We start from the raw sequence: 19,727 nt of genomic DNA on the forward strand, positions 1-19,727 counted from the left end.
CCATCCACACAACGAAGCCATTTACTTCGACATAAAAGGCTCTTAAAATTGATTTCTGTACTCCTCCCCGATGAGGGGAGTAGCGCCAAAATCGACATTGCCATTTCGAATTAGGGTTAGTGTGGCCGCAATTCGACAGTATTGGCCTCCGGGAGCTATCCCACAGTGCACTATTGTGCCCACACTGGACAGCAATCTGAACTCGGATGCACTGGCCAGGTAGACAGGAAAAGCCCCGCGAACTTTTGAATTTCATTTCCTGTTTGCCCAGCGTGGAGCGCTGATCAGCACAGGTGACCATGCAGTCACGGAATCAAAAAACAGCTCCAGCATGGACCGAACAGGAAATACTGAATCTGATCTCTCTATGGGGAGATGAATCTGTTCTATCAGAACTCCGTTCTAAAAGACGAAATGCCAAAACATTTGGAAAAATCTCCAAGGCCATGATGGACGGAGGCCACAACAGGGACTCAACACAATGCTGCGTGAAACAAGGAGCTGAGACAAGCGTACCAGAAAGCCAAAGAATCAAATGGACGCTCATGGAGGGAGGGGCGACTGATGACTGTAGCTATTCCACAGTTCCCGCACTCTCCAAAAACCATTTGAATTTTTGAGTTGAGCTCCCAATGCCTGAAGGGTCAAAAACATTGTTGCGGGTGGTTCACGGTATATGTCATCACCCCTTCCCCCTCTCCCCCGTGAAAGCAAAGGGGAAAAAATCATTTCTCGCCTTTTTTCACTGTCACCGTATGTCTACTGGATGCTTCTGGCAGACGCGGTGCTGCAGTGCTACACAGCAGCATCCCCTTGCCTTGCCTTGCCTTGCGGATGGCAGATGGCGCAGTATGACTGGTAACCGTCATTGTCATCCCGTGGGTGCTCCTGGCTGGCCTCGGTGAGGTTGGTCGGGGGCGCTTGGGCAGACATGAGTGCTCCTGGCTGGCCTCGATGAGGTCGGTCGGGGGCGCATGGACAAAAAAGGGAATGACTCCAGGTCATTCTCTTCTTTAAGTTTTGTGTAATGGAGATTCAGTCCTGCCTGGAATATCATGCCAGCTGAGGGCTGCTGCCTCAGGCTGCTCTCCCAGTCGGCAGCACCGCGCGGTCGCACCTACCCCAGCCTACCCTTTGCTCCCAGGGCTCACAATCAGATACTTTTTGCTGCAAACAAAAAAATAAAGCTGCCATTTAGAACTGTCCCCCAACATACATATCCTGGGACATTTTGTATTTTACCAGTGTCAACCAAAGGCTCACAGACAAATGGAGATTCAGTCCTGCCTGTGCTTCTGTCCTAGTGCTTATCACAGATTCCCATTTTCAGCTATAGGCTGAGCAAGTGCAGAATGGTGGTTCACTCGACTTCGCTGTAAGCCAACCGCCCTCCCCTCCCCCCTTTGATCTCTGCTTGCAGAGGCAATAAAGTCAGTGTTGTTTCAAATTCATGCATTCTTTATTACTTCATCACACAAAAGGGGGGATAACTGTCAAGGTAGCCCGGGAGGGGTGGAGGAGGAGGGAAGCAACGGGTGGGCTTGTTTTAGGGACACCACCTAGAATGGCATGCAGCTCATCATTTCTACGGGATGTCTGGGGCTCTGACCCAGAGCGGCCGTTTGCCTCTCTGGTTCTTTAGTAGGCTTGCCTGATATTCTAGGCAGGACTGACTCTCCATTAGACAAAACTTAAAGAAGAGAATGACCTGGGGAGTCATTCCCATTTTTGTCCAGGTGCCCCCGGCTGACCTCACCGAGGCTGGCCAGGAGCACCCATGACAGCAGCAGGCGGTACAGTATGATTGGTAACCATCTTTGCCAACTTGCAAAGCAGCAGACGGTACAGTATGGCTGGTAACCGTCTTTGCTAACTTACAAAGGCAAGGGGATGCTGCTGTGTAGCGATGCAGTACCGCGTCTGTCAGCAGCATTCAGTAGACATACGGTGACAGTGAAAAAAGGCTGAACGGGCTCCATGGTTGCCGTGCTATGGCGTCTGCCTGTGCAATCCAGGGAAAAGGGAGCGAAATGATTGTCTGCTGTTGCTTTCACGGAGAGAGGATTGACTGACAACATTTACCCATAACCACCCGTGACAAATTTTTGGCCCCATCAGGCATTGGGATCTCAACCCAGAATTCCAATGGGTGGGGGAGACTGTGGGAACTATGGGATAGCTACACACAGTGCAACGCTCCGGAAATCGACGCTAGCCTCGGTACATGGATGCACACCACCGAATTAATGTGCTTAGTGTGACCACATGCACTCGACTTTATACAATCAGTTGCCAAAAATCGAATTCTGTAAATTCAAAGTAATCCTGTAGTGTAGACATACTCTAATTAATCTCAAAGGCAAAGACTTAAGCAAGTGCAGAACGGTTAGGAACTTGTGACTTGTCTTCAGTTCAGATTCACAGGCACAGAATATGGATTTCAAACTGTGTAACGGGACAGATCCCCAGCTGGTGTAAATTGACATAGCTCCAATGGAGAGAGTGGGCCAGATCCCAGCCCGTGTAAATCAGCATAACTCGACTGAACATATGGAAACAACTGTGGGCTAATACAATGATGGGTGAATGACAGGGAGATAGACTAAACAATCCTGATGGTTGAGAACTGAAGGAATCACAAGCTGAGACAAACTCCACAAAGACCACCACAGTAAATTTGCTATTTCAAATAAATATATTTTGGGGATTATATACAGGGGAAATTTAAGAACATGAATGTGAAACTACAATCTGAACTGTTTTTGACTTTTGGTATCAATGTAATGAAATATCTACTGCTGGTCAGAATTTTTATTCCCCTCTGCAAAATTTTGAATTTTCACTGAAACCCCAAAATATGACTTTTATTTATGTATTTATTTTTCACTTTTTGTCAGTCAAAAAAATTCAGCTGAAAAATGCACATTTTAAGATGAAAACCATTTTTTTAGTTGTCAGTTTTCCAAGAATAATCAATATTTCCAAGAAAATATTCTGAGAAAAAATTTGTTTAGCTGAAAACTCAATTTTCCATAAAACAAACAAACAAACAAACAATATATCAACACATAGCTTAAAAAAGAGAAGGTTCACAACACCTACCTAGAGAAAAAAAATTGTGGGTCAGGCCCTAATTAAGGAATCACTATAAGTCCCATGTTATGCCTGGAGACATTGAGGCACAAAGAATTGAGCTAATGTAGTGTCTTGATCACCTCTCTAGCCAGTGTTACCTGGCTGTACTTGTTATCGTAGGCTGGGATGTTAAAGGGAGTTCATGTCTTACTCCCTTAGGCCTGGTCTACACTATGGGTATGTCTACACTACGAAATTAGATCGAATTAATAGAAGCCGGTTTTATAGAAATCAGTTGTATACAGCCGATTGTGTGTGTCCCCACATAAAATGCTCTAAGTGCATTAGTTCGGCGGACCGCGTCCACAGTACCGAGGCTAGCGTCGACTTCCGGCGCATTGCACTATGGGTAGCTATCCCACAGTTCCCGCAGTCTCCGCCGCCCATTGGAATTCTGGGTTGAGATCCCAATGCCCGGATGATGCAAAACAGTGCCGCGGGGGGTTCTGGGTACATGTCGTCAGGCCCCTCCCCCTCCGTCACAGCAACGGCAGACAATAGATTCGCGCCTTTATACCTGGGTTACCTGTGCAGACAACATACCACGGCAAGCATGGAGCCCGCTCAGCTCAGCTCACCGTCACCATATGTCATCTAGGTGCCGGCAGATGTGGGACTGCATTGCTACACAGCAGCAGCAGCTAACTGCCTTTTGGCAGTAGACGGTGCAGCATGACTGGTAGCCTTCATTGGCGATCTGGGTGCCGGCAGATGTGGGGCTGGCAGCCGTGGGGCTGCATTGCACCAGCCCCCTTGCCTTTTGCCTTTTGGCAGTAGATGGTTTATTACGACTGGTAACCGTCCTCGTCGTACAGCAGTGGCTGTCGATCATGGGCACCTGGGCAGACAATGATGGTTATCAGTCGTAGTATGCCATTTTCTGCCACGCGCCGTTGGCTCATCGCATGTTAGCAGAGTCGTAGTATGCTATTTTCTGCCAAGCACCCAGTTTTCTGCTAAGCACCCAGAAGAGGCCGAGGGCGATCTGGGTGCTGGCAGACATGGGGCTGGCAGACGTGGGGCTAGATTGCTACACAGCAGCAACCCCTTGCCTTTTGGGCAGAAGATAGTATATTACGACTGGTATCCATCGTTGTCATACTGCAGTGGGTATCAGATTGTGCAATAGACCTGAAGGCTAACTGCCAAGCGCCCAGTATTTGCTGCCAAGCACCCAGAAAATGCCAAGGGCTATCAGTCATGCTGCACCGTCGTCTTAAGATGTAAAACATAGATTTATTCTGTATTCATTTGCTTCCCCCCTCCCTCCTGCTAAACCCAGGCTTTTGAGTTCAATCTTTGGGTGGGGGGCCATTCTGTGTGACAGTTGTTTGTGTTTCTCCCTGATGCAAAGCCACCTTTCTTGATTTTAATTCCCTGTACCTGTACGCCATGTCGTCACTCGCCCCTCCCTCCCTTCTTCCCCTGGTCCGTCAGATACTACTTTCGCGCCTTTTTTCAGAGCGGACGCCATAGCTAGCACTGGGATCATGGAGCCCGCTCAGATCACCTCGGCAATTATGAGCACTATGAACACCACGCGCATTGTCCTGGAGTATATGCAGAGCCAGGACATGCCAAAGCAAAACCGGAACCAGCCGAGGAGGTGGCGATTAGAGCGCGGCGACGAGAGTGATGAGGAAATGGACATGGACCTAGACCTCTCACAAGGCACAGGCCCCAGCAATGTGGAAATCATGGTGTTACTGGGGCAGGTTGATGCCGTGGAACGCCGATTCTGGGCCCGGGAAACAAGCACAGACTGGTGGGACCGCATCGTGCTGCAGGTGTGGGACGATTCCCAGTGGCTGCGAAACTTTCGCATGCGTAAGGGCACTTTCATGGAACTTTGTGACTTGCTTTCCCCTGCCCTGAAGCGCCAGAATACCAGGATGAGAGCAGCCCTCACAGTGGAGAAGCGAGTGGCGATAGCCCTGTGGAAGCTTGCAACGCCAGACAGCTACCGGTCAGTCGGGAATCAATTTGGAGTGGGCAAATCTACTGTGGGGGCTGCTGTGATCCAAGTTGCCAGGGCAATGAGAGACCTGGTGATATCAAGGGTAGTGACTCTGGGAAACGTGCAGACCATAGTGGATGGCTTTGCTGCAATGGGATTCCCAAACTGTGGTGGGGCGATAGATGGAACCCATATCCCTATCTTGGCACCGGCGCACCAAGCCACCGACTACATAAACCGCAAGGGGTACTTTTCAATGCTGCTGCAAGCCCTGGTGGATCACAAGGGATGTTTCACCGACATCAACGTGGGCTGGCCGGGAAGGGTACATGATGCTTGCGTCTTCAGGCAGTCTCTTCTGTTTCGAAAGCTGGAGGAAGGGACTTTCTTCCCGGACCAGAAAATAACCATTGGGGATGTTGAAATGCCTATCGTGATCCTTGGGGACCCAGCCTACCCCTTAATGCCATGGCTCATGAAGCCGTACAGAGGCAGCCTGGACAGTAGTCAGGACCTGTTCAACTACAGGCTGAGCAAGTGCCGAATGGTGGTGGAATGTGCATTTGGCCGTTTAAAAGCGCGCTGGCGCAGCTTACTGACTCGCTCAGACCTTAGCGAAAAGAATCTCCCCATTGTTATTGCTGCTTGCTGTGCGCTCCACAATATATGTGAAAGTAAGGGGGAGACATTTATGGCGGGGTGGGAGGTTGGGGCAAATCGCCTGGCCGCTGATTACGCGCAGCCAGACACCAGGGTGGTTAGAGGAGCACAGCAGGGCGCGGTGAGCATCAGAGAAGCGTTGAAAACCAGTTTTGTGACTGGCCAGGCTACGGAGTGAAACTTCTGTTTGTTGCTCCTTGATGAACCCTCTGCCCCTCCCCCACCACCCTGTTAACTCTACTTCCCTGCAAACCAACCACCCCACCCTCCCCTACTACCCTCCCCCCTTCGAGCACCACTTGCAGAGGCAATAAAGTCATTGTTACTTCACATTCATGCATTCTTTATTACTTCAGCACACAACTAGGGGGATAATTGGAAAGGTAGCCCGGGATGGGTGGGGGAGGAGGGAAGGAAAAGGACACACTCCAATTTAAAACTTTAAAACTTATTGCTATGGAAATCATCTAGGGTGGAGTGCGTGGGTGGCCGAAGGCCCCCCCACCGTGTTCTTGGGCGTCTGGGTGAGGAGGCAATGGGACTTGGGGAGGATGGCTGCTGGTTACAGAAGGGCTGTAGCGGCGTTCTCTGCTCCTGCTGCCTTTCCTGCAGCTCAACCATACGCAGGAGCATATCACTTTGATGCTCCAGCAGCCGGAGCATCGACTCTTGCTTTCTGATTACAAGTTGACGCCACCTCTCCTCTTCAGCCCGCGTTTCAGCACGCAACTTCTCCTCTTCAGCCCGCGATTCAGCACGCCACCTCTCCTCTCGCTCATATTGGGCTTTTTTAAAATCAGTCATTGACTGCCTCCACGCATTCAGCTGTGCTCTGTCAGCGTGGGAGGCAGTCTGAAGTTCAGTAAACATTTCATCACGCGTCCTTCGCTTCCTTCTTCGAATATTCACTAGCCTCTGCGAAGGAGTAAGATTTGCAGCTGGTGGAGAAGGGAGAGGTTGTTAAAAAAGATACATTTTAGAGAACAATGGGTAGACTCTTTCACGTTAGATTTTGCTGTTCACAACATCACACAGCACATGTGCTTTCGTTACAAGGTCGCATTTTTCCTCTTATATTGAGAGTCTCCTGGTTTGGTGTGAGAGATCACTCACGCAGTGCCAGGACACAGATTTCAGCTTGCAGGCAGCCATGGTAAGACATACAGTCTTTGGGCTTTTTTAACCTTCTTAACATGTGGGGATGGTTTCAAACAGTTCTGCCCTCATTTCCCATACCAAGCACCCGTGCCATTTAAAATGGGTTTGCAATGTAAAAGGAGGGGCTGCGATTTCAGGTTTAACATGCAGCACAAACCCAACTAACTCCCCTCCCCCACACACCCAATTCTCTGGGATGGTCACTTCACCCCTCCCCCCCACCGCGTGGTTAACAGCGGGGAATATTTCTGTTCAGCAGAGCAGGAAGGGGCACCTCTGAATGTCCCCTTAATAAAATTGCCCCATTTTAACCAGGTGACCGTGAATGATATCACTCTCCTGAGGATAACAAAGAGAGATAAGGAATGGATGTTGTCTGCATGCCAGCAAACACCGGGACCATACGCTGCCATGCTTTGTTATGCAATGATTCCAGACTACGTGCTACTGGCCTGGCGTGGTAAAGTGTCCTACCATGGCGGACAGGATAAGGCAGCCCTCCCCAGAAACCTTTTGCAAAGGCTTTGGGAGTACATGAAGGAGAGCTTTCTGGAGATGTCCCTGGAGGATTTCCGCTCCATCCCCATACACGTTAACAGACTTTTCCAGTAGCTGTACTGGCCGCGATTGCCAGGGCAAATTAATCATTAATCATTAAACACGCTTGCTTTTAAACCATGTGTAATATTTACAAAGGTACACTCACCAGAGGTCCCCTGTGTGCCCACAGGGTCTTGGGTGAGTTCGGGGGTTACTGGTTCCAGGTCCAGGGTGATAAACATATCCTCGCTGTTGGGGAAACTGGTTTCTCCACTTCCTTGCTGCTGTGAGCTATTTACATTATCTTCATGCTCATCTTCCTCGTCCCCAGAACCCGCTTCCCTGTGTCTTTCTCCAGTGAGGGACTCATAGCACACGGTTGGGGTAGTGGTGGCTGCACCCCCTAGAATGGTATGCAGCTCTGCGTAGAAGCGGCATGTTTGCTGCTCAGCCCCGGACCTTCCATTTGCCTCTCTGGCTTTGTGGTAGGCTTGCCTTAGCTCCTTAATTTTCACGCGGCACTGCTGTGCGTCCCTGTTATGGCCTCTGTCCTTCATGGCCCTGGAGACCTTTTCTAATATTTTGCCATTTCGTTTACTGCTTCGGAGTTCGGCCAGCACTGATTCATCTCCCCATATGGCGATCAGATCCCGAACCTCCCGTTCTGTCCATGCTGGAGCTCTATTGCGATCCTGGGACTCCATCACGGTTACCTGTGCTGATCAGCTCTGCGGGGTCACCTGTGCTCTCCACTCTCAGCAAACAGGAAATGAAATTCAAATGTTCGCGGGGCTTTTCCTGTCTACCTGGCCAGTGCATCTGAGTTGAGAGAGCTGTCCAGAGTGGTCACAATGAAGCACTGTGGGATAGCTCCCGGAGGCCAATAACGTCGAATTCCGTCCACACACACCCAATTCCGACCCCCTAAGGCCGATTTTATCGCTAATCCACTTGTCGGAGGTGGTGTTAAGAAACCGGTTTAAAGGGCCCTTGAAGTCGAAAGAAAGGGCTTCGTCGTGTGAACGTGTCCAGGCTTAATTCGATTTAACGCGGCTAAAGTCAACCTAAACTCGTAGTGTAGACCAGGCCTAAGAGTTTAATTCGAATTTAGCAGCGTTAAATCGAATTAACCCTGCAACCGTCCACACAACGAAGCCATTTATTTCGAAATAAAGGGCTCTTAAAATCGATTTCTGTACTCCACCCCGACGAACGGAGTAGTGCCAAAATCGATATTGTCATTTCGAATTAGGGTTAGTGTGGCCGCAATTCGATGGTATTGGCCTCCGGGAGCTATCCCACAGTGCACCATTGTGACTGCTCTGGACAGCAATCTGAACTCGGATGCACTGGCCAGGTAGACAGGAAAAGCCCCGCAAACATTTGAATTTTATTTCCTGTTTGCCCAGCGTGGAGAGCACAGGTGACCACAGATAGCTCATCGGCACAGGTAACCATGCAGGCCGATAATCGAAAAAGAGCACGGGAGGTACTGGATCTGATCGCTATATGGGGAGAGGATTCAGTGGTAGCAGAACTTCGTTCGAAAAGACGAAATGCCAAAACTTTTGAAAAAATCTCCAAGGGCATGATGGAGAGAGGCCACAATAGGGACTCAGATCAGTGCCGCATGAAAGTCAAGGAGCTCAGACAAGCCTATCAAAAAACAAAGGAGGCAAACGGTCACTCTGGGTCAGAGCCGCGGACATGCCGCTTCTACGCCGAGCTGCATGCAGTTCTAGGGGGGGCCGACACCACTACCCCACCTCTGACCATGGATTCTGAGGCGGGGGTAACCTCATCAGCCACACCTGAGGATTCTGCGGACGGGGAAGAGGAGGAGGAGGAGGAGGACTAGCTTGCAGAAAGCACACAGCACTCCGTTCTCCCCAACAGCCAGGATCTTTTTCTCAGCCTGACTGAAGTACCCTCCCAACCCTCCCAAACCAGTATCCAAGACCATGACCCCATGGAAGGGACCTCAGGTGAGTTTACCTTTTAAAATATAAAACTTGTTTTAAAAGCAAGCGTTTTTTAATGATTACTTTGCCCTGAGGACTTGGGATGCATTTACAGCCAGTACAGCTACTGGAAAAGTCTGTTAACGTGTCTGGGGATGGAGCGGAAATCCTCCAGGGACATCTCCATGAAGCTCTCCTGGAGGTACTCCAAAAGCCTTGCCACAAGGTTTCTGGGCAGTGCAGCCTTATTCCGTCCTCCATGGTAGGACACTTGACCGCGCCATGCTAGTAGCAAGTAATCTGGTATCATTGCATGACAAAGCCTGACAGCGTATGGTCCCAGTGTTTGCTGGCATTCAAGCAACATCCTTTCTTTATCTCGCTGTGTAATCCTCAGGAGAGTGATATCGCTCATGGTAACCTGGTTGAAATACGGGAATTTAATTAAGGGGACAGAGGTGGCCGTTCCTACTGGGCTGTTTGCCTGTGGCTGAAAAGAAATCCTTCCCTGCAGTTAGCCAAGCGTGGTGGGGGGGAATTGGCCCTGAGCTTTTCGCGTTTGGCTAGCAGGTATCTTCCCTGATACCAGCCAAGCGGTGGGGGGAGGGGTACAGCGATCATGCCAGATAATTCATGGCGGGAGGGGACGCGGGGGGTTAGTTTGGTTTCTGCAGGGATCTTCCCTGATACCAGCCATGCGGTGCGGGGAGGGAGAAAGCGATCATCCCAGAGAATTGGATGGGGCGGGGGTTTAATTTGTTTTCTGCTGCTGAAGGTTAACAGGAAAACTGCAGCAGTCAACGGGCTTTGCTTGGTATGTCGGAAAGGAGGACGCAGAAGCCGAAACACAATGGCTTACCATGGCCGCATGCAAGCTGAATTCTGTTACCCGGACCTGCGTCTGTGATCTCTAACACCAAAGCCACAGGCACTCAATATTAAGATGGAAAATGCGACCTTGTACTGAAATCACATGTGCTATGTAATGTGAATAGTGTTGTTCACCATGAAAGAGTATAAGCATTGTTCTGTAAAATGTATCATTTTAAAAACTTCTCTCCTTTTTTTCATCCCTCCCTCCAGCAGCTGCAAATTTTTCAAGCCTCCCTCCTCCGTCCCGAAGGCTATCTCAGATAAGGCAGAGGAGAAAGAGGACGCAAGAAGAGATGTTCTTGGAAATAATGGAATGCACCCACAATGAAAGAGCTCATTTGAATGAGTGGAAGGACGCGGTATCTAAATACAGGAAAGATGCCAGTGAACGTTAGGTCATGAGGGACGCTCGAGATGAGAGGTGCTACGCTGCAATGCTGGGGCTGCTGCGTGATCAAACGGACATGCTCCGGCGTCTGGTGGAGCTTCAGGAACGGCAGCAGGATAACAGACTGCCGCTGCAGACGCTGTATAACCTCCCTCCCCCCTCACCATGTTCCATATCCTCCTCACCCAGATGTGTAAGAACGTGGGGGGGGGGAGGCTCCGTGCACCCTCCCACTCCACCCCAGTGGACAGCCCAACCAAAAGGCTGTCATTATATTGAATTTTTTCAGTGGCCTTTTACTTCCCTCCTATCCTCCTCCCAAACCTCACCCAGGTTACCTTGTTGGTTCTCTCCCTATGTTTATAATCAATTAATAAAGAATACATGATTTTTAAATGATAGTGACTTTATTTCCTTTAAAAGCAAGCTATGATTTAAGGGAGGAGCGTGGTTTGCTTACAGGGAATGAGTCAATCAAGGGGGCGGGTTTTCAACAAACAGAACTTTCACACCGTAGCCTGGCCAGTCATGAAACTGGTTTTCAAAGCTTCTCTGATGCGCAGCGCTTCCTGGTGTGATCTTCTAATCGCCCTGGTGTCTGGCTGCTCATAATCAGCAGCCAGGCGATTTGCCTCAGCCTCCCACCCCGCCATAAAGGTCTCCTCCTTACTCTCACAGAGATTGTGGAGCACACAGCAAGCAGCAATAACAATGGGGATATTGGTTTGGCTGAGGTCTGACCGAGTCAGTAACGAGCGCCAGCGACCTTTTAAATGGCCAAATGCACATTCCACCACCATTCAGCACTTGCTCAGCCTGTAGTTGAACAGCTCCTGACTCCTGTCCAGGCTGCCTGTGTATGGCTTCATGAGACATGGCATTAAGGGGTCGGCTGGGTCCCCAAGGATAACTATAGGCATTTCAACATCCCCAACGGTTATTTTCTGGTCCGGGAAGTAAGTCCCTTGCTGCAGCCATTTAAACAGATTAGTGTTCCTGAAGACACGAGCGTCATGAACCCTTCCCGGCCAGCCCATGTTGAAGTTGGTGAAACGTCCCTTGTAATCCACAAGTGCTTGCAGCAAAATTGAAAAGTACCCCTTGCGGTTTATGTACTGGGTACCCTGGTGCTCCGGTGCCAAGATAGGGATATGGGTTCCCTCTATCGCCCCACCACAGTTTGGGAATCCCATTGCAGCAAAGCCATCCACTATGACCTGCACATTTCCCAGACTCACTACCTTTCGTAGCAGCAGCTCAGTGATTGCTTTGGCTACTTGCATCACAGCAGCCCCCACAGTAGATTTGCCCACTCCAAATTGATTCCCGACTGACCGGTAGCTGTCTGGCGTTGCAAGCTTCCACAGGGCTATCGCCACTCGCCACTCACTTCTCAACTGTGAGGGCTGCTCTCATCTTGGTATTCTGGTGCTTCAGGGCAGGGGAAAGCAAGTCACAAAGTTCCAAGCTCCAAAGCACCGGGGCCCGCAGTTTGATAGAATTCCATGTCCATGTCCTCATCACTCTCGCCGCCGCGCTGCCGTAGCCTACTCCTCGCCGCCTGGTTTTGCAGGTTCTGGTTCAGCATAAACTGAACAATAACGCGCGAGGTGTTTACAATGTTCGTGAGTGCTATCTTGAGCTGAGCGGGCTCCATGCTTGCCGTGGTATGGCGTCTGCACTGTTCACCCAGGAAAAAGGCGCGAAATGGTTGTCTGCCGTTGCTTCCCTGGAGAGTGGGGAGGATGTACCCAGAACCACCCGCGACAATGCTTTTGGCCCCATCAGGCATTGGGATCTCAACCGAGAATTCCAATGGGTGGAGGAGACTGCGGGAACTATGGGATAGCTATGGGATAGCTACCCACAGTGCAACACTCCGGAAATCGACGCTAGCCCCGGTACATGGACGCACACCGCCGAATTAATGTGCTTAGTGTGCCCACATACATTCGACTTTATACAATCTGTTTCCAAAATTCTAATTATATAAATTCGGATTAATCCCATAGTGTAGACATTCCCTTAGTCTCCTTTGCAAAACTCAGGCTTAATGTTTCTGAAATTCAAGAGAAGCCCAGGCCTCGGAAGTTAATGAGATAGACACAGGACCAGGATTGCAAAGGGGTTCTGGCACCTAAGAATGGAGATACAGACCTATTGGGATTTACAATAGCACCTAAGCACATTAGGCTCCTAACTCCCATTGAATGTCAATAGGACTTAGCCACCTGGCTCACTTAGGAACTTTGATAGATCCCACTAGGCACCTGTCTCCATATTTAGGTGCCTAAATGCCTTTGTAATCCTGACCCACAGATAACATAGAACTGGGCTGGAGTTAGGGAACTTTGGAGGAGATCATAGGGCCTGTGTGCTATGCAGAGAGTCAAACTATAGGATCATAATGGCTCCTTTTGGCTTTCTCTCTGACTCGTTGAACTTTTGCCTCTGGGCCTCTGCTTTTGAGCTGTGCAGAGCTCCGGGGAGTGAGTCCCATAAGCCTGCAAATAGACATGGATAAGTCACCTTTCACAGCATCAGTCCTTTAATGTCAGAGAAGCTCAAAGCCAGCTGCACACAGCTCATCTACGGAGGGCAACAGGTCTGTGCCTAGCTCTGTCAGATCAGTCTAAGAGTGAAAGGAGAAATTACTCTTACATAGCTTAGCTTTTGGCTTCTAGATACTCCAGTGGTGTTAACAATGGAGTTAGTTAGATAATGACCAAAGAATCCTGGCACTGGAGGATCAAATGCATCACAAGTTTGGGAAAATTCCACAGTGACCTGCACAGTAAGTTCACGATTTCAATAAAATATATTTGGGGATTAATATACAGAGCATATGTAAGACCCTACATGTAAATTACATTTTGAACTCTGTAAGGCTTTTGCTATCCATTTAGTCATACATCTAGATCCAGTCAGAAAAAAAATCAGTGGAAAATTTTGACTTTGCACCAGAAACCCGAAATGAGAAAAGTTTTGGAGACTTGGCAGCCAAAAACTTCTTTTTTCAGCTGAAAACTGTTGAAAACTAAAAATTTTAATTTGAAAACAAAAGAAAAATGGGGTTTCCAATTTTTTTTAAAAAATAGTATCACAGACACTTTCCCTGACCATTTTTGTTTAGTTTAAAATTCCATTTTTGAAAACAAAAATTACAAAGAAAATTTCCAACTGCCCCTTATTGGGTAAAGGGAGCTGTTAGCAAGGGTGGGAAACATTAATAGTTTTGAATAATATCATGATTTCCCACCCATTTGTGCTATTGCAACTGTGTTTATTTCTGTTTCAAAGGAATAGCGAGTAGACGATAAAAACTGAGTAACGAGCAAAGCTGGCAGCCACAGAATGTGTTTTACACTCACTAGCACCTTTCAACTTAGAGTGAGAGTTGAACTGGCCAGCTAAGGTCTGGCTATCCTGACACAACCAAGAACAGAAAGGAGGTCAACAGGACTAGAACCCAGCTTTCCTATTCTACCATCAGAACCTCTGCCCTGCACTGCTGCCAGCTAAACACCAAAGCTCTTGACGGGGTACAGATGATAGACATAGTAAGACACAGCCCCTCCCCCCATGAGCTCACAGTGCAACTAGACAAGGCAGGGAAAGGGAGAGAGGAATTATTAGAGATGAGCTGGTGCTCAGTGTGCTGGGCATGTCTGTGTCGTGTTTTCCTGGGAAAAGGGAATCAGTCTGTGCTGGGGGTTTAGAAGTTTAGTTTCTTGTCCAAGTGGTGAGCCTGCTGTTTGTCATAAGACCATATGACTGGAAGGGACCTGAGTCATCAAGTCTAAGCCTCTGCTACCACTGGCAACCCCATCACATAATCTCCATCATAAACTGACCAATCCCCATGTTAACTCTAATTGGGTTGTTTGCTCCCAGGGCTGTTCCCGGCCCTCCCTCCTCTGACAGGGACATACCTTCTGTGCATTTCCAGTCTAAATTTACTCATGGCCAGTTTATCCCCATTTGTTCTTGTGCCAACATTCTCCTTTAGCATCAACAGCTCTTCTCCATCCCTGGTGTTTACCTCCCTGATCTATTTACAGAGAGTGATCATATCCCCTCTCAGCTGGTGTTTTGCTAGGCTAAACAAGCCAAACTCTTCTAGGCTATGTCTAAACTAAGGCTAGGGGTGTAATTCCCAGCTCACGTACTTGCAGTAGCTTGATGAGCGCTAGCGCGAGTACAAATAGCAGTGTATCTGTGGGTCCATGGGCAGTGGCAGTGGGGGCACAGCTATAAACCCACCTGTACCCTGTGGGAACGTACTCATCAGGGCTCAGCTTTGCCTCCACTGCCACTGCCCATGCTATGGTGGCTACACTGCAATTTATACTCGTACCAGCTCTCACTGAGCTACTGCAAGTGTGTGTATACAAGCTGGGAATCACACCCCTAGCTCATAGGGCAGACAGAGCCTCATTCTCCTCTCCTAAAATAGCTCTCCATTGTCGCAATAGCAGGACCATCATTCCTAAGATTGTTGGATTTGTGTTGTGATTGTTCCATATTTACACTGCTTTTTATCAAGCCACATCTTGGATAGATAGTCAGATGGTGGAAACGGAGCCATCCTTTGACTGTAAGGGAGCGATACCAATTTACACTGGTGTGATAATGCACCTGACTAGTGGTGCAATTGACTGAGGTGAGGAGGAAGGAGCGCTCTATCCTGACATTGCCCTTGTCCTTCCCTCCACAGGCAGCACATGATGTCCTGAGAAGGAAAATGTCCAACCAAACCACCGAGACTGAGTTCCTTCTCCTGAGCTTCTCTCAGGCGCGAGAGCTGCAGATTTTACACTTTGTGGTGTTTCTAGGGATTTTCCTGGCAGCCCTGTTGGGGAACCTCCTCATTATTACAGCTGTAGCCCTGGACCACCATCTTCACACCCCCATGTACTTCTTCCTGATGAATTTGTCCATAATAGACCTCGGATCCATATCCGTCACTGTCCCCAAGTCCATGGCCAATTCCCTACTGAACACCAGGTCGATTTCTTATTCTGGGTGCATTGCCCAAGTCTTTCTCTTCATTTTCTTCACTGCGGTTGACTTTGCTTTTCTCACCATCATGGCGTATGACCGCTACATCGCCATCTGCAAACCACTGCACTATGAGTCTCTGATGAACAGGAGAGCTTGTATTGAAATGGCAGCCAGTGCTTGGATCAGTGGTATTTTCTGCTCTGCATTGCACACTGGGAACACATTTGCGTTAACCTTCTGTGGAGGCAACATGGTGGATCAGTTCTTCTGTGAAATCCCCCAGCTACTCAAGCTCACTTGCTCTGACTCATATCTCAATGAAGTTGGGATTATTGCCTTTTTTGCATGTTTAACTATAAGTTGCTTTCTTTTCATAATTGTATCATATGTTCAGATCTTCACCACGGTGCTGAGAATCCCCTCTGAGCGTGGCCGGCATAAAGCCTTCTCCACCTGCCTCCCTCACCTCATTGTGGTCTCCTTGTTTGTTTGCATTGGCACCTTTGCCTATGTTAAGCCACCCTCCAGCTGTCTATCAGGTCTGGATCTTGTGGTGGGTGTGCTCTATTCCGTGGTGCCACCAATCATGAATCCAATCATCTACAGCATTAGAACAAGGAAATTAAAGGTGCTCTGAGGAAACTTATTCTTGGTTAATAATGTTCACCGAGTCAAATTTCCAGATTTCTCCCATGACCATGACTTCATTCTGTGTGTCTTTACAGATAGAATCAACTGAAGACATTATTGTCTCCACAATCTCTTTATGTAAAATGCTGTATTCAGAGTGGTAATGATCCAAACTAAGTTCACTAAAGTTAATGGAGTTACTTTAGACTTACACCAGTGTAAATTAGATAAGAATCTCTCTCTCTATCTATCTATCACAACAAACCAAACCAAAACTTAGTTAACACAGAGTTAAGGTTGTCCCCCGGAGCTGGCAATAGCCAGTGGCAATTATCTGCTTTCATTCTAGCAGCATTCACTGTGTCCGCTGCAGGTGTATTGAATGGTAAAGGCAGATATTGGCACACACAGAGGAGGGAAATATGGGGCTGTCAGGCTTACCTGTTCTTCCCCTGCCCCTATTTTCCCCCAGTCCCCTGTCATTCACTATCACATCCCCCTTTGCAGTGCCCCACCCTTCCCCTCCACTCCACTCCACTCCACTCCACCTAGCTCCCACTCCTCTCCAACTGACCCACCCACCCCATTTATCCCCCCTTTAATCGCCCCTCTGTCGCTACCCCCAAAACCCCTTGTAGGCCACTGCAAGTAGCTGGAATCCTGATTATCTTGCTCATTGCTAAAAGTGGCTCTAAGACCATTGTAGTAACCTTAGCATAACTAGGCAAGCCAGAGGGGAGGGGGTTGAGCGACCACAAGACGTGAGCATGAGCCTGCGTCCTTCCTGGTAAGCTCTCTTTTGAAATTGCTGAAGTATGCGTCTTAGAAAAACAGGAAGTTTGGCTATAGTTTTGACTGCTGTTATGTGGAAATACATCTGCAAGGCTAAAAGCTCAAAATTGCTTGCTAACTTTTTTTTTAAGTGACATGTTTTGTAACACCTGCTTCTTGTTTAACGGTTGGTTTTGATTGGTAAGCTATGTAACACTGGTAAGGATAATAAGGGGATAAGATCTGGGTTAAGTGAACTCTGCTGTGAACTCATCTTGAGTTCCCCAGTGGCAGACGGAAGGCTGGCCACAGGAAATCTGTCACTGGACACTCGAGCACCACTCCAGACCTTGGGGTAACTATAGGTTGGGATGCTCTAACGTAACCTGTTGCTTGAGTGTGTACGTGCTGGAGACTAAATAAAGTAAAAGCTTTAAGTGAAAGAACTCTTGTTTGCACTGTTTATATCAACCACTTATCAGATGGATGCGCTGTGTCCCCATTGATTTATTTCCTGACACTGACTCGCAAGGAGTAAAGTTACTGAGAGCTTTGGGTTCAGAAAAAACCCGGGTAAAACCCTCTCCCGCTGTTCCCCACTAATCCTCTCCACCCAGCAGGAATGTGCAGGTGTAACCTATTTTCATTCCAAAAATAGTTTCAGCACCTTCTAAATTTTCTGCTGTGCTCAGGTGATGTTTCCAAAAATTAAAAACCCTTGGACAGAGGCAGACGCCGCCTGCTTTTAGTTTCAGATTTTGGCCCACCATTAGAGTCAAACTCAGTGCCCGTGTGGGGCTCAGGTTTGATAGTCAGACCATTCCTCCTTCAGAAGCTTAGGTCCCATGATCCAGAGGTAGTGTTCAACCAGCTCATGCTCTCTCCATGCATATGCACTGTGTAATCTGTTTAGCGCCACACCAACCACTTCAAAGGCTGACGTGCCTCACTGGAGAGCTACACACTATGGCTAATAGCATTGTAACTTGATTTCCCTCAAAGGGCTGGTATCTGGCCTGCACTCTGGTGGGGTAACCATCATGCACTGGAGACCCTGCTGTTAGGATCTGAGACCCGGTTGACCTCTCTGTGTGTGAAAAAAAATCAGCACCAAAATACCCTAACTTGAAGAAAAGTTAGAAGTAACTCCATTGCAGTCAATGGGGCTGACACGACCCACACTCAGTCAGGAGTAATTCAATGGGGCTGACTCCCCTCTCACCCCAGGGTAGCTCAGTGGAGTTATGATGCAGGGCAGCTAGTCTAAGGAAGAGGAGATTCAGGCCTTTTGACTCCAGCCCCCACCATGTCCTCCATCCACTGAACCCCTCTTATCCTAGTCCCTGAGTATCTCCCTCCCTCTGTCTCACACAGCCCAGGCCCCCCAAACAAACACCCACAGCCCCTAATCCCCTCATTCCCCACTCACAACCTTCCACCCCACAGACACTTCCAGCCCTTGTCTTTTGAGATTCCCCCTCCCACGGGCCAGAGCCAATTTCCCCACCCAGAGTTTGTGACTCAGCTTCCTCAGAGACCCCTACTTAACCCCTCTGCCCACCAGTCCCCTCCTCTGCTCAGCCCCATTCCCCTGACATGGCCCCAGACCCAGGGGAACAGTCCCCCACCCCTGCTTCCTTCCACCCCACCTTCAAACACTAGCCCATTCTCTCCTCCATCTCCCCATTGGCAAACCCAGGCCACAACTTTCTTCCTTCCCCACTCTCCTTCCTCTGCCTGGCCCAGCTCCGCTCTTCTGAACAGTGACTCCAGGGTGGGCTCCGCCCAACCCTGCCCAATACACACTTAAGCTGGCGAACACGGTATCACTCAGGGTATGTCTACACTACAGGATTAATCCGAATTTAGATAATTCGAATTTGGGAAACAGGTTGTATAAATTCGATTGTGCGCGGCCACACTAAGCACATTAATTCGGTTTTTAACCACATTAATTCGGTGGTGTGCGGCCACACTACCCCATTAATTTTAACCACATTAATTCGGTGGTGGCGGCCACACTAACCCTAATTCGAATTAACAAAATCGATTTTGGCGCTACTCCGCTCGTCGAAGTGGAGTACAGAAATCGATTTAAAGCGCACTTTAATTCGAACTAAATGGCTCTGTTGTGTGGACGGGTGAAGGGTTAATTCGAATTAACGCTGCTAAATCCGAATTAATCCCGTAGTGTAGACCAGGCCTCAGACAAAGAGCCCAGCAAGGTGAATCATTGGCAGGGATCACAAGAGCCTTCACATTTACATTAGATCAGAGAATGAATTAAACCGCCATGATGCAGGTCTCCAGCCAGCCACTAACTCACAGGGAAACTCCCTGACACAGAGGTCAGTGAAGAATTGTTCACTGGGGCGGCACTGGCCCTCCCTCTACAGCAGCTGGTGCTGGTCCCTCCAGGAGTCACTGCTCTGAGCAGGGCTGTTCCCAGGAGAATGTGGAAAGAGGCACATTTAGTCCCATAAAGCTCTGCTGACTCTCAGGGCTAGATTCATACACTTCAGGGCCATTCATGGGCCTCGCTCCCTTGACCCTGTACCCCACATGGAGTGGCAGCGGTGGGGGCCTCTCAAAGAGAGGCTGAGACAGTGGCATGGGACCCCCTACTCCCACCCAGAAGATCAGTAGGTCA

At 48.8% G+C, this 19,727-nt stretch overlaps 1 protein-coding gene across 1 annotated transcript; it reads left to right on the top strand.

Annotated features, from left to right (window-relative positions):
- The first annotated feature begins 15,416 nt into the window (after window positions 1-15,416).
- On the top strand, window positions 15,417-16,313 carry LOC112125709 (olfactory receptor 14A16-like). Its single transcript, XM_026646282.1, has one exon. The coding sequence runs from the start codon at window positions 15,417-15,419 to the stop codon at window positions 16,311-16,313; it is 897 nt and encodes a 298-aa protein (XP_026502067.1).
- Window positions 16,314-19,727: the final 3,414 nt, after the last annotated feature.

The sequence above is a fragment of the Terrapene carolina genome, unplaced genomic scaffold, assembly GCF_002925995.2.
Source record: "Terrapene carolina triunguis isolate 2854851 unplaced genomic scaffold, T_m_triunguis-2.0 Scaffold34760, whole genome shotgun sequence".
Lineage (NCBI taxonomy): Eukaryota > Metazoa > Chordata > Testudines > Emydidae > Terrapene > Terrapene triunguis.